Below are 12,711 nucleotides of genomic sequence, written 5' to 3'. Positions count from 1 at the left end.
AAAAGTTAAATAAAATAGAAAGAGGTGAAATCAGTTTATCACAGTGCTTAAATCAATTCCTCAATGTAAAATTAATCATTTGAGAAACTCCAACAATTTCTCAGCATCTACTTATATCAAATGCATACTGAAAGGCACCAAGGGCTATGATAACATATATGCCAAAGTTTGTTTACTGCTCTACTTATACTATATACAAAATGAATATATAGTTTAAGAAATTATTATTATTCTTTAAAGATTTTCAGAGAAAGAAATGATGTGAAGGAGAAGAGACAAATACGGCAGAGATATTTTAAGAAAACTGAAACACTGGGGTGGCTCAGGTGGCTCTGTCGGTTAAGCGCACAATTCTTGGTTTTGGCTCAGTTATGATCTCGGAGTTGTAAGATCGAGTCCCAAGCTGAGCTCCATGCTCAGCTCAGAGTCTGCTTGAGACTGTGTCCATTTCTGTCAGCCCCTCTCTTAGCTTGCTCTCACTCTCTAGATAAATAGTCTTTTTTTAAAAGGGGGAAAAAGAAAATTGAAATGTTTCAAGTTTTACAGAAGGTGAAAATGAAAATATGTATCAAATAACAACATGTAAAATATCAGAGAATAAAAACCATTCATTAGGTGCTCACAAAAAACTGAACCTATCTTTTTAAAAAAGCACTGCAAATGTTTAACTGGAAACAAGCGGAATGTCCATCAACAGTGAAATGTAAAAATGAATATACAATGGAATATCACATATCAAAAGCCTGGATATTTCCCAAGATTATAAAATAAAGAAAATAAACACAAGAGAATATACCCTATATTTTTCTATTAAATGAAGTTTAAGAAGACGTAAAATTAAAAAAAGAAGAAGAGGAGGAGGAAAAACCAACTCTGTTGATAGAAAACTTGACTTTCAGAAGGGAGGAGGTATTAACTGGGAGGAGGCACTATGGAACCTTCTGGGTACTGGAAATGTTCTTTGGGTGGTAGTTACACAGGCATATACATATGTCAAAATTCATTCAATGTATACTTAAGATTTGTCCATGTTATGAATGTTATACCTCAAAAAGATTTCTAAAAAGTAAAAAAACTTCAAAAAATTTAAAAGAGAAATAGCACAAGTGTGTCATACAAAACAAAGTTATTCAGTGATCACAGGTGAGAACCTTAGAAGTTACACAAAAAGCACTTAAAATAAAACTTCTACTGTTAAACTAATGTGTTTAGAACATTAATGTGTGATTTCTTTAACCCTATCCTTTCCAATCCTTAAAAAACACCTACTTAAACTAGCAAAACTGGGTCATCTTGATGAAAAAAAAATCACCAAGGTGATACATAATTTCTAGGATGCAGGTAAAAAGAGGATTTGCTTTGGTTTAGGGATACAGACTGGCTACTTTGTAGTCAAGGAGCAATCAGCTGTCAAACTTTTTTTTTTTAAGATTTATTTATTTGAAAGAGAGAGAGCACCTGCGTTCACGTGCATGGGGGTGGGAAGGAGCAGGGAGGGGCAGAGGGAGAAAGAGAATCTCAAGCAGGCTCCACACCCAGCATGGAGCCCAACACGGGGCTTGAACTCACAACCCTGAGATCATGACCTGAGCCAAAATAAAAAGTCAGATATTTAACTGACTGAGCCACCCTGGTGTCCCTCAGTGGTCAAACTTTAAGAAAAACTCAGAAATAAAAAATAGGGAGTTAAGTCAGCAGAAAGAACTGCAAAAATGGCACCAGAAAATGCAGCAAAGCCCCCAGAATCCCAGCAAAAGAAGAATCAGAATAGAATATGAGTTCTACTGTCATGAAAGGGAAAGAATGAAAACAGTCACCAGTCTCACTGTGTTGGCCAACACACTTTAGTCAAAGGAGGGTCATTCTCCAGCTAAGACAATGGCAGAAGTCACCCCAGCATACTGCATTACCAGGACAAAGTTTTCAAGATCCTCCTGCATATGGGGTTACCTCACAGTTCAACCACAGAATTCAGTGTGAAATGAAACTATGAAAGAAACAAATGAGAGAATTCCATCCTGTGGGATTATCAAAGTCACCATGACATTATAAATGTCCATTATTTATTCCCAAAGTATGTGACTTTAAAAATATACAACATAACCATAAAATTAAACATCTGAAAAAAGAAAAAAACATTTATAATGACTCCACACAAATCCAACTCTACTAGCATTTTGCTGCATTTATATTTATTTCTAATCATTTTCCCATATTTTTCTACATAGTATGTGCATTTATTCAATAACTGTTTTTGAGGGCTTATTTATCAACCAAACCTTTTGCTATGCATCAAGGATGAAATAATAATTTTATTCTGACAATTTTTTCTACATATTGGTAAATCATAAACTCTTCCATTATGAAACTGAAATGATGAACTTCATTTTTTTGCCTTTTTATTGCTACTCAATACACATGCAGAAAAGTGCACAAACTGTAGTAGTACAACAGTAAATTATCAAAAAATGCATATTTATGTAACTACATTCAGGCCAAGAAGTATACTCTGAGCATCATGTGTATCTTTAAATTATTTTAAATATAATCAACAGGACTATATAGTAGTCTCTCCCTCTCTATAGTTCATTCTCTTTCCTCCCACACAGATGGTATCCTAGAGGATTCAGCAGACTGGAGTGAGGATCAGGGGAAAGTAAACATGGAATAGGACATTCACTGATCATAACCACCTCTCCACTAGGGTTCAAGAGAAATGGGCAAAAAGAATTTTAGAGATTTGTCTACAAATCAGTTCAATTAGGTCCTGAACAGAGGCCCCAGATAAATATAGGCGTTTCCCATCTTGTGGTATCCTAAAATTATGGTGGTTGGCAACAACCAGGCAAGATTTCATAAGCATGAATTCTGGCACCCTCTGAAAGAACAAAGAATAAACCTTAGAGACATTTTACAAAAGAGGAAGTTGAGCACCTGAGAGAATGTAAGCATGCATTAGCTATCTGTTACTGCATAACAAATAACCCCAAAACTTAGGCATTTATTTATTTATTTATTTATTTATTTATTTATTTATTTTTAAGATTTATTTATTTATGATAGACATAGAGAGTGAGGCAGAGACACAGACAGAGGGAGAAGCAGGCTCCATGCTGGGAGCCCAACGTGGGACTCGATCTTGGGACTCTAGGATCGCACCCTGGGCCAAAGGCAGGCGCCAAACCGCTAAGCCACCCAGGGATCCCCCAAAACTTAGGCATTTAAAACAACCACCACCACCTATTATCCTTCTTGGTTCTGGGGCTGACTGGGCTTAGCGGAGATTCTCACTCAGGGTTCCTCATGTAGTTGCAGTCAGATGGTGGTTGGGGTTGGAATTATCTGGAAGGCTTCTTCACTCATGTGTGGTAACTGATGCTGCAGGGTGGCTGAGACCTCAGTTGGGGTGATTAGCTGGAATACTACTCGTGGCCTCTTCATGTGGACTACCCTTGCTCACACAATGGCAACTGGACTCCAAGAATACTAAGCAGAAGCTGCATCACCTCTTATGATTCCACCTCTGAAATCACATAGTACTAGTTAAGCTGTAGTCCAGGCCCACAGGGGTAGAGAGGGGAAGACCCAAAAACTTAACTCTCCATGGAAGGAGTATCAACATGACGTTGTAAGAAAGGAATAGGGAGATCTTGTTGCAACCATTTGGAACACCCACTGCATAGATGTCCTTCCTATGTGATTTTGCCCTTGTAAACCCCTATCATTGTACTTATCATACTATGTGAAACTGTCTACCTACTTCTTTTTTTTTTTTTTAAAGATTTTATTTATTTGACAGAGAGAGAGCAAGCACCTGCAGGGGGAGCAGCAGAGGGAGGGGAAAAAGCAGGCTCCCCACAGAGCAGAGAGCCCCACGTGGAGCTCTATCCCAGGACTCTGAGATCATGACCTGAGCCGAAGGCAGATGCTTAACTGACTGAGCCATCCAGGCCCCAGTCTGCCTCTTTCTGACCCATCTCTTCCATCACAGTATGAGCTTCTTAAGAAGTGTAAGTGGATCCTTAATCTTTGTATTCCTGACACTTGGCAAATGTTCAAAAGTTTCATTGAATCAATGAACAAATGCAATTTAGACTAAGAAATATTTTTAAATGTTTCTAAAGTAGCTATAAAAGTTTATCTAAATTTTTTTTTAAAGATTTTATTTATTTATTCATGAGAGACACACAGAGAGAGAGGCAGAGACACGGGCAGAGAGAGAAGCAGGCTTCCCGCAGGGAGCCCAATATGGGACTCGATCCCGGGACCCCAGGATCACGCCCTGGGCCCAAGGCAGACACTCAACCGCTGAGCCACCCAGGTGTCCCAGTTTATCTAAATCTTATAGGCTGAGTCAACTTAAAAGACCATGAGTTTTTAAATCTGTTAATAACTTAAGTTTCATTAACAATATATTTTCACATTTGACTAAATCAGCTTTACCTAAGTAATAAAGTTGCTGTGACTCAAGCATTATATCCAACGCTAAAAATGTATTAGCAATACAAAATGCTCACCTCAATATATATTCAGAATGACTTTTGGATTTTTTCCCCTTAAAATTGATGAAATGTTTTATGACAAGCACCCTTAAAAGGAAATTTATGTATAACATCACTGTTGCTAAATATGCCAAATGAAACAGCTTAAAACCACGCCAAGAACTTAGTGTACTCAAGTGCAAACATACAATTTAAAAGTATTTTTATTCATAAATTACATATTTTTATATCATGCTGTTGGATATAGGTCATTCAAATCTAAATTATCATTGTAAAATTAGCTTATTTTCTTTCTCTTGTCAGCAAATATAACCAAGATGAAATATAATTATATAATTCAAAACTCAAAAATTAGTTAAGCTATTCCTTGGCTTAAACGAGGCACACGCATATTCAACTCACCAAAATCCTTATTTAAGAACACCATGGCCTTCCTTGAAGTACACCATGCTTAACAATTTCACTATTGTCCCAAATATCACCAAGCAGTCCTTAATCTGTTGAGACTTTGGATAGAATTCTGTTTTGATCATGTCTCACAAAACATCATTAATCATGAATCTCTGCACACAAGAACTGATATTTACCAGCAACACTTACCAATTAATATCTGACCACTCTTCATAGCAGATCCTCCTGGTAGCAGGCCATGGACCACAAGTCTCTCTCCACTGCCCTGTTTCCCACTTTTTTTCCAGCTCCACTTGGTCTGATGAATAATCCCAACCAGTACTTCCAGAAGCTTGAGCTGCTCTTTGGCTTTGGTTACAGTTAACTTTTTGGGGTTTACATAAATATTCACATCTTTATACCGCTGTTGGACAACAACTCCTGTTTTTGGGTTGGACTGATGCTTTAGAATGGACACTGGCTCATTGTCATTGCTATTTTTTTTATTGTAGCGCTTGGGTAAAAGACTTTTACTTTTTAAAATTTTGGTAAACCGCTTCAGCTTAGGTTCATACTTTTTTCCTTCTTTGTAATCTTCTTCAATTATAATTTCATTTTCACTGAACCGGACATGGTTCACAGTAGGAGTCTCAGGAAGGAGGCTTTCTTCTTCATCTTCACTCAATTCCAAATAAAATAATTCTCCATTTTTCTGCACATTGTCCAGCCATTCAGGTTCAACATCACTATAAAAAAGAGAAAAGATATTCTGAATAGCAGCCAAACATAAGAAAAATAGTTATGTCTTTTGGGCATGGGCACGCAGGGAGGTGGGAGGAGGTGAAAATTCTTTGATTCTTTCAAAGTCTCACTATTTCTGATTTACTGTAAGCATCAACATTATTTCCTAGAACACTTTTTAAGAGTCTTGAAGAAATGGAGTTGGAGGAGAGGGAATCAAAAAAGCATAGTGAGGGCAGCCCAGGTGGCTTAGCGGTTCAGTGCCACCTTCAGCCCAGGGTGTGATCCTGGAGACCTGGGATCGAGTCCCACGTCAGGCTCCCTGCATGGAGCCTGCTTCTCCCTCTGCCTGTGTCTCTGCCTCTTCCTCTCTCTCTCTCTCTCTCTCTCTGTGTCTGTCATGAATAAATAAATAAAATCTTAAAAAAAAAAAGCATAGTGATAGAAAAGAAAAAAAAAGGAGATGGCCTCCTTCTAGAACCTAAGATTTTTTTTTTCATTTTAATTCAGCCCTTGTAAGGTTATTGCTCACTTTACACCATTTCACTGGACAATAATTTACATTAATAGTTGATTGTTTAATTATATCCAGATATAAGCCATTTGGAAATTGGACATAAAAACATCCTGTTTGTTGGGATCCCTGGGTGGCGCAGCGGTTTAGCGCCTGCCTTTGGCCCAGGGCGTGATCCTGGAGACCCGGGATCGAATCCCACGTCGGGCTCCCGGTGCATGGAGCCTGCTTCTCCCTCTGCCTATGTCTCTGCCTCTCTCTCTGTGACTATCATAAATAAATAAAAATTAAGAAAAAAAATTTAAAAAAATAAATAAATAAATAAATAAAACATCCTGTTTGCATAGAAATTATTTAGTATGTTTATGTTAAAATGAAAACTAAAGCCTACTGTTTCTAATAAATTTGTTTATACGATAAATTTTCAAAACATTCATCTCACCATAAACTAAAATCTTTGCTAAAAACTAGTTTATAATCACAGTTGATAAAGATCGCTTCTACAGCTTAAAATTTCCATTAAACTTGTTTTTTATAAATAATTGTAGTAAGAAAAGTAAACCGCATATTACATAATTTGTCATGTGATTGTTAAAAAAACTTTTAACTGAAGTAGGCCATTGATAAAAACAAAAGTACTTCTATGAAAATGGCTGAAACAGCATTACAAAACAAAATGCTTATCTTAAGGTAGCAATCCTAAATACAAACTCAACCCTGCCTGTTCAATGTAATGAACACTACCTTTCAAACTGCTATTTTTAAAATAAAACTGGTTACAGTGGAAAATAAAGTATGTAAAGAGAGTATTTCAGAAACACCAGCTGTAATATTCTGATGTAAAAGGGTGTAATTTGTGTTCTAATCATTCCATCAAATAGAAAGACATTTCTGTTTTCTGCACTATTTATTAGCAACTCTTATTCTTTTAACTTAAAAGCCAACTATTTCTCTAGGAGCACTTGGGTGACTCAGTTGGTTAAGCGTCCACCACTTGAATTTGGCTCAGGTCATGATCTCAGGGTTGTGAGATCCAACCCCGTGTTGGACTCTGTCCAGTTGTTGGGCTTTTTGCATTGGGATGGAGCCTCCTTAAGATTGTCTCTCTCTCTCCCTCTCCTCTGCTCCTCCCTTCTACCACCCAAACCTGTGCACACTCTATCACTCTCTAAAAAAAAGTCAACTTCGCTCTAAAAGTTGTGAAAATTACTTTTAAAAAAATGTATTACTCTATTACTCAACTCTGAAACTAACCACTGATCTCATCTGTGGTTGGAAATTTTCAACTATATATTAATGGTTTAAAAAAAGGCATATCCAGGGCAGCCCCGGTGGTGCAGTGGTTTGGCACCGCCTGCAGCCCGGGGTTTGATCCAGGTGACCCTGGATCGAGTCCCGCATCGGGCTCCCTGCGTGGAGCCTGCTTCTCCCTCTGCCTGTGCCTCTGCCTCTCTCTCTCTGTGTGTGTCTCTATGAATGGATAAATAAAATCTTTTTTTTTTTTTTTTTAAAAAAGGCATATCCAGCCCCATATATAAAACTAACATTTCTTTGGCACTTATTGGTTCCTAATTGTGGCATTATTTTAGCACCATTTAGCATCAGGTTTTAACCATTTATCAGATGTTTCAACCATATCTATCTGTACCCACAGAAATTAGTATTTACTCTGAAGAATCTAAATATTTCCAATCTAGATAACTATGTACCATGATTTAAAATGGTACAATGTACATATCATGATTACACATAATTACATATGAAGATATGTATCAGTTTAAACACTGAATGAAATTATTTGCTTTATAATCTCACTCTTTTAATCTTTAAAATTTGAATGGAAAACCATTTTTTGGCTATGACTTAAAGATATTTGCAGCTTGCAGGGAGCAGGCACAGGGCATTCAATCATGGAGCAAATGAACAGTGCAGGGCACTTGGAAAGTACTAGAATTGTAATGATTAAAAAACATCAGTTCCTTCCCCTGTCTAGTGGAGAAGAGAAAGTGAGAAAGAATTCACAACAATACATATGGTAAATGAAAGACAGAGGTCATCTAGTTTAGCCTGGGATTGAGGATCAGGGCAGGGAGAATTTCTGGTAGAGGAGACACAGAAGTAAGTTTTAAAAGAGTAGGTGGTTGGTGATGGGGATATGGGGAGCTGAAAGAGAAAAGACAACTCCAAGCAGAAGGAACAGCATAAACAGAGGCCTTGAAGGACTGTCTCCATGCCCATGTGGACAACTAAAGCTAGTCTGGAACATACCTCAACATCATAAAAGCCACATATAAAAAACCCACAGCTACTGTCATCCTCAAAGGGGAAAAACTGAGAGCTTTCCTCTATAATCAGGAACAAGACAGGGATGTCCACTCTCACCACTGTTACTTAACATAGTACAGGAAGTCCAAGCCTCAGCAATCAGACAACAAAAAGAAATAAAAATCAACATCCAAACCAACAAGGAAGAAGTAAAGCCTTCAATATTTGCAGACGACATCATACTCTGTAGAGAAAATCCACAAAACTCAACCAAAAAACTGCTACAACTGATATACCAATTCAATAAAGTTGCAGAATACAAAATCAACATACAGAAATCTGTTGCATTTCTCTAAAATAATGAAGCAGCAGAAGGAGAAGTTAAGGAATCAATCCCATTTATAATTATACCCAAAATCATAAGATATCTACAAATAAACTTAACCAAAGAGGTAAAAGATCTGTATTCTGAAAACTATAAAACATGTATGAAAGAAATTAAAGATGACACAAAGAAATGGAAAAATATTCCATGCTCATGGATTGGAAGAACAAATATTGTTAAAATGTCTACTACCACCCAAAACAATCTACACATTTAATGTAATCCTTATCAAATTACCACCAGCATTCTTCACAGTTAGAATAACCAATCCTAAAATTTGTATGGAAAAAAAATAAATAAATAAAATAAAATAAAATTTGTATGGAACCACAAAAGACCCTGAATAGCCAAAGCAATCTTGAAAAAGAAAAACAAAAACAAAAAAAAAAAAAAAGAAAAAGAAAAACAGGGGCACCTGCGTGGCTCAGTGATTGAGTGTCTGCCTTTGGCTCAGGTCAGGATCCAGGATAGAGTCCTGCATCAGGCTCCTCACGGAGAGCCTGCTTCTCCCTCTGCCTATATCTCTGCCTCTCGCTCATGAATAAATAAAAAAAATCGTAAAAAGAAAAAAAAAAAAAAGGAAAGCTGGAGACATCACAATTCCAGACTTCAAGTTATATTACAAGCTGTAGTAATCAGTATGGTACTAGCACAAAAACAGACACGTAGGTAAATGGAATAGAATAGAAAACCCAGAAATTGATTCACAACTATAAAGCCAACTAATCTTTGACAAAGCAGAAAAGATATCCAGTAGAAAAAAAATAGTCTCTTCAACAAATGGTGCTGGGAAAACTGGACAGGAACATGAAGAAAAATGAAACTGGACCACTTTCTTATACCATACACAAAAATAAAGTCAAAATGAATGAAAGACATAAATGTGAGACCTGAAACCTTAAAAATCCTAGAAGAGAACACAGGTAGTAACTTCTCTTAACATTGGCTATAGTAACTTTTTCTAGGTAGGGTCCCTGAGCTCAGCAAGAGAAACAAAAGCAAAAATGAACTATTGGGACTACATCAAAATAAAAAGCTTCTGCACAGCAAAGGAAACCATCAACAAAACTAAAAGGCAACCTATGGAATAGGAGAAGATATTTGCAAATGATGTATTTGATAAAGGATTAGTATCCAAAATATATTTAGAACTTATCAGGGCAGCCCGGGTGGCTCAGCGGTTTAGCGCCGTCTTCAGCCCAAGGCATGATCCTGGAGACCCAGGATCGAGTCCCATGTCAGGCTCCCTGCATGGATCCTGCTTCTCCCTCTGCCTGTGTCTCTGCCTCTCTCTCTCTGTGTGTGTCTTTCATGAATAAATAAATAAAATCTTAAAAAAAAAGAACTTATCAAACTCGACACCCAAAAAACTAATAATCCAGTTAAGAAATGGGCAGAAGACATGAATAGACATTTCATCAAAGATGACGTACAGATGGCCAACAGACACATGAAAAGATGCTCAACATCACTCATCATCAGTGAAATACAAATCAAAACTACAATGAAATACTACTGCACAACTGTCAAAATGGTTAAAATTAACTACACAGGAAACAAAGATGTTAGCAAGGATGCAGAGAAAGGGAAATCCTCTTACACCGCTGATGGGAACAGAAGCTGGGTAAGCCACTGTGGAAAAATATGGAGGTTCCTCAAAAGTTAAAAATAAGAGCTACCAAAACTAGAAAGAACCCATCAAAAAGAAGAATTAAAGACCAATATCTCTGTAAAAATTCTCACCAAGATACTAGCCAATAGGATCCAACAGTATATTATGAGGACTATTCACCACAACCAAGTGGGATATATCCCCAGGATGCAAGGGTGGTTCAACATTCATAAAACAATCAATGTGATAGATCACATCAATAACAGAAAAGACAAGAATCATATGATCCTCTCATCAGATGCAGAGAAAGCATTTGAAAAAATACAAAACCCATTCCTGATTAAAACTCTTCAAATTGTAGGGATAGAGTGAACATTTCTCAATATCATAAAAGCCATTTATTAAAAGCCCACAGCAAATATCATTCTCAATGGGGAAAAACTGAGAGCCTTTCCCATAAGATCAGGAACACGACAGGGGTGTCCACTCTCACCACTGCCATTTAAGATAGTACCAGAAGTCCTAGTAATCAGACAACAAAAAGAAATAAAAGGCATTTAAATTGACAAAGAAGTCAAACTCTCTCTCTTCACAGATGACATGATACTGTATACAGAAAACCCCAAAGACTCCACCCCAAGATTGCTAGAACTCATACAACAATTCAGCAATGTGGCAGGATACAAAATCAATGCACAGAAATCAGCATTTCTATCCACTAACAATGAAACTGAAAAAAGAGAAATTAAGGAATCAATTCTATTTACAATTGCATCCAAAACCATAAGATACCTAGGAATAAACCTAACCAAAGAATTAAAGGATCTATATTGTAAAAGTTACAGAACACTTATAAAAGAAATCGAGGAAGATGTAAAGAGATGGAAAAACATCCCATGCTCATGGATTGAAAGAAAAAATATTGTGAAAATGCTTGTGCTTCCCAGAGCAATTTACACATTCAATGCAATCCCTATCAAAATACCATGGACTTTCTTCATAGAATTGGAACAAATAATCCTAAGATTTGTATGGAACCAGAAAAGACCCCGAAGCCAGGGGAATGTTGAAAAAGAAAACCAAAGCTGGGAGCATCACAATGCTTAACCTCAAGCTGTATTACAAAGCTATGATCATCAAGACAGTACTGGCACAAAACAGATACATAAATCAATAGAACGGAATAGAGAATCCAGAAATGGGCCCTCAACTCTATGGTCAACTTATCTTTGACAAAGCAGGAAAGAATATCCAATGGAAAAAAGACAGCTTTTTCAATAAATGGTGTTGGGAAAATTGGACAGCCACAGGCAGAACAAAACTGGACCATTCTCTTATACCACACACAAAGATAAACTCAAAATGGTTGAAAGATCTAAATGTGAGACAAGAATCCATCAAAATCCTGGAGGAGAACACAGGACACTTTTTAACCCTGACCATAGCAACTTCTTGCAAGACACATCTATGAAGGCAAGGGAAACAAAAGCAAAAATGAACTATTGAGACTTGAAGATAAAAAGTATCTGCACAGCAAAAGAAATAATCAACAAAACTAAAAGACAACCCTACAGAATGGGAGAAGATATTTGCAAATGATATCAGATAAAGGGCTAGTATCCAAGATCTATAAAGAACTTATCAAACTCAACACCCAAGAAACAAATGATCCAGTCATGAAATGGGCAGAAGACATGAACACATACTTCCCAAAGAAGACCTACACACAGCCAACAAACACATGAAAAAATGTTCCATATCACTTACCATTAGGTAAATACAAATCAAAACCACAATGAGATGCCACTTTACACCAGTGAGAATGGCTAAAATTAACAAGACAGGAAACAACAAATACTGGCAAGGATGTGGAGCAAGGGGAACCCTCTTGCACTGTTGGTGGGAATGCAAGCTGGTACAGCCACCCTGGAAAACAGTGTAGAGGTTCCTCAAGAAGTTAAAAATAGAGCTACTCTATGACCCAGCAATTGCACTACTGGGTGTTTACCCCAAAGATACAGATATAGTGAAACAAAGGGGCACCTGTACCCCAATGTTCATAGCAGCAGTGTCCACAATAGCCAAACTGTGGAAGGAGCTACGATGTTTTTTGACAGATGAATGGATAAAGAAGATGTGGTCTATATATATATATATATATATAATAGACTATTACTCAGCCATCAGAAAGGACGAATAACTACCATTTGCTTTAATGTGGAACTGGAGGGTATTATGCTGAGTGAAATAGGTCAATCAGAGAAGGACAATCATCATATGGTTTCACTCATATGGGGAATAT

At 37.1% G+C, this 12,711-nt stretch overlaps 1 protein-coding gene across 6 annotated transcripts in view; it reads right to left on the bottom strand.

The window, feature by feature from the left end:
• Positions 1 to 12,711, bottom strand: part of INTU (inturned planar cell polarity protein) — an 84,308-nt gene that overhangs the window by 56,923 nt on the left and 14,674 nt on the right. For all 6 annotated transcript variants that reach the window (XM_055317056.1, XM_055317057.1, XM_055317059.1 and 3 more), the window contains exon 2: positions 5,103 to 5,638. In XM_055317056.1, coding sequence (XP_055173031.1) covers positions 5,103 to 5,638 — 536 coding nt within the window. The remainder of the gene's footprint in view (positions 1 to 5,102; positions 5,639 to 12,711) is intronic.

This window comes from Nyctereutes procyonoides, unplaced genomic scaffold, assembly GCF_905146905.1.
Source record: "Nyctereutes procyonoides isolate TBG_1078 unplaced genomic scaffold, NYPRO_anot_genome, whole genome shotgun sequence".
NCBI lineage: Eukaryota > Metazoa > Chordata > Mammalia > Carnivora > Canidae > Nyctereutes > Nyctereutes procyonoides.
This window is presented reverse-complemented; position numbering and strand designations above follow the sequence as displayed.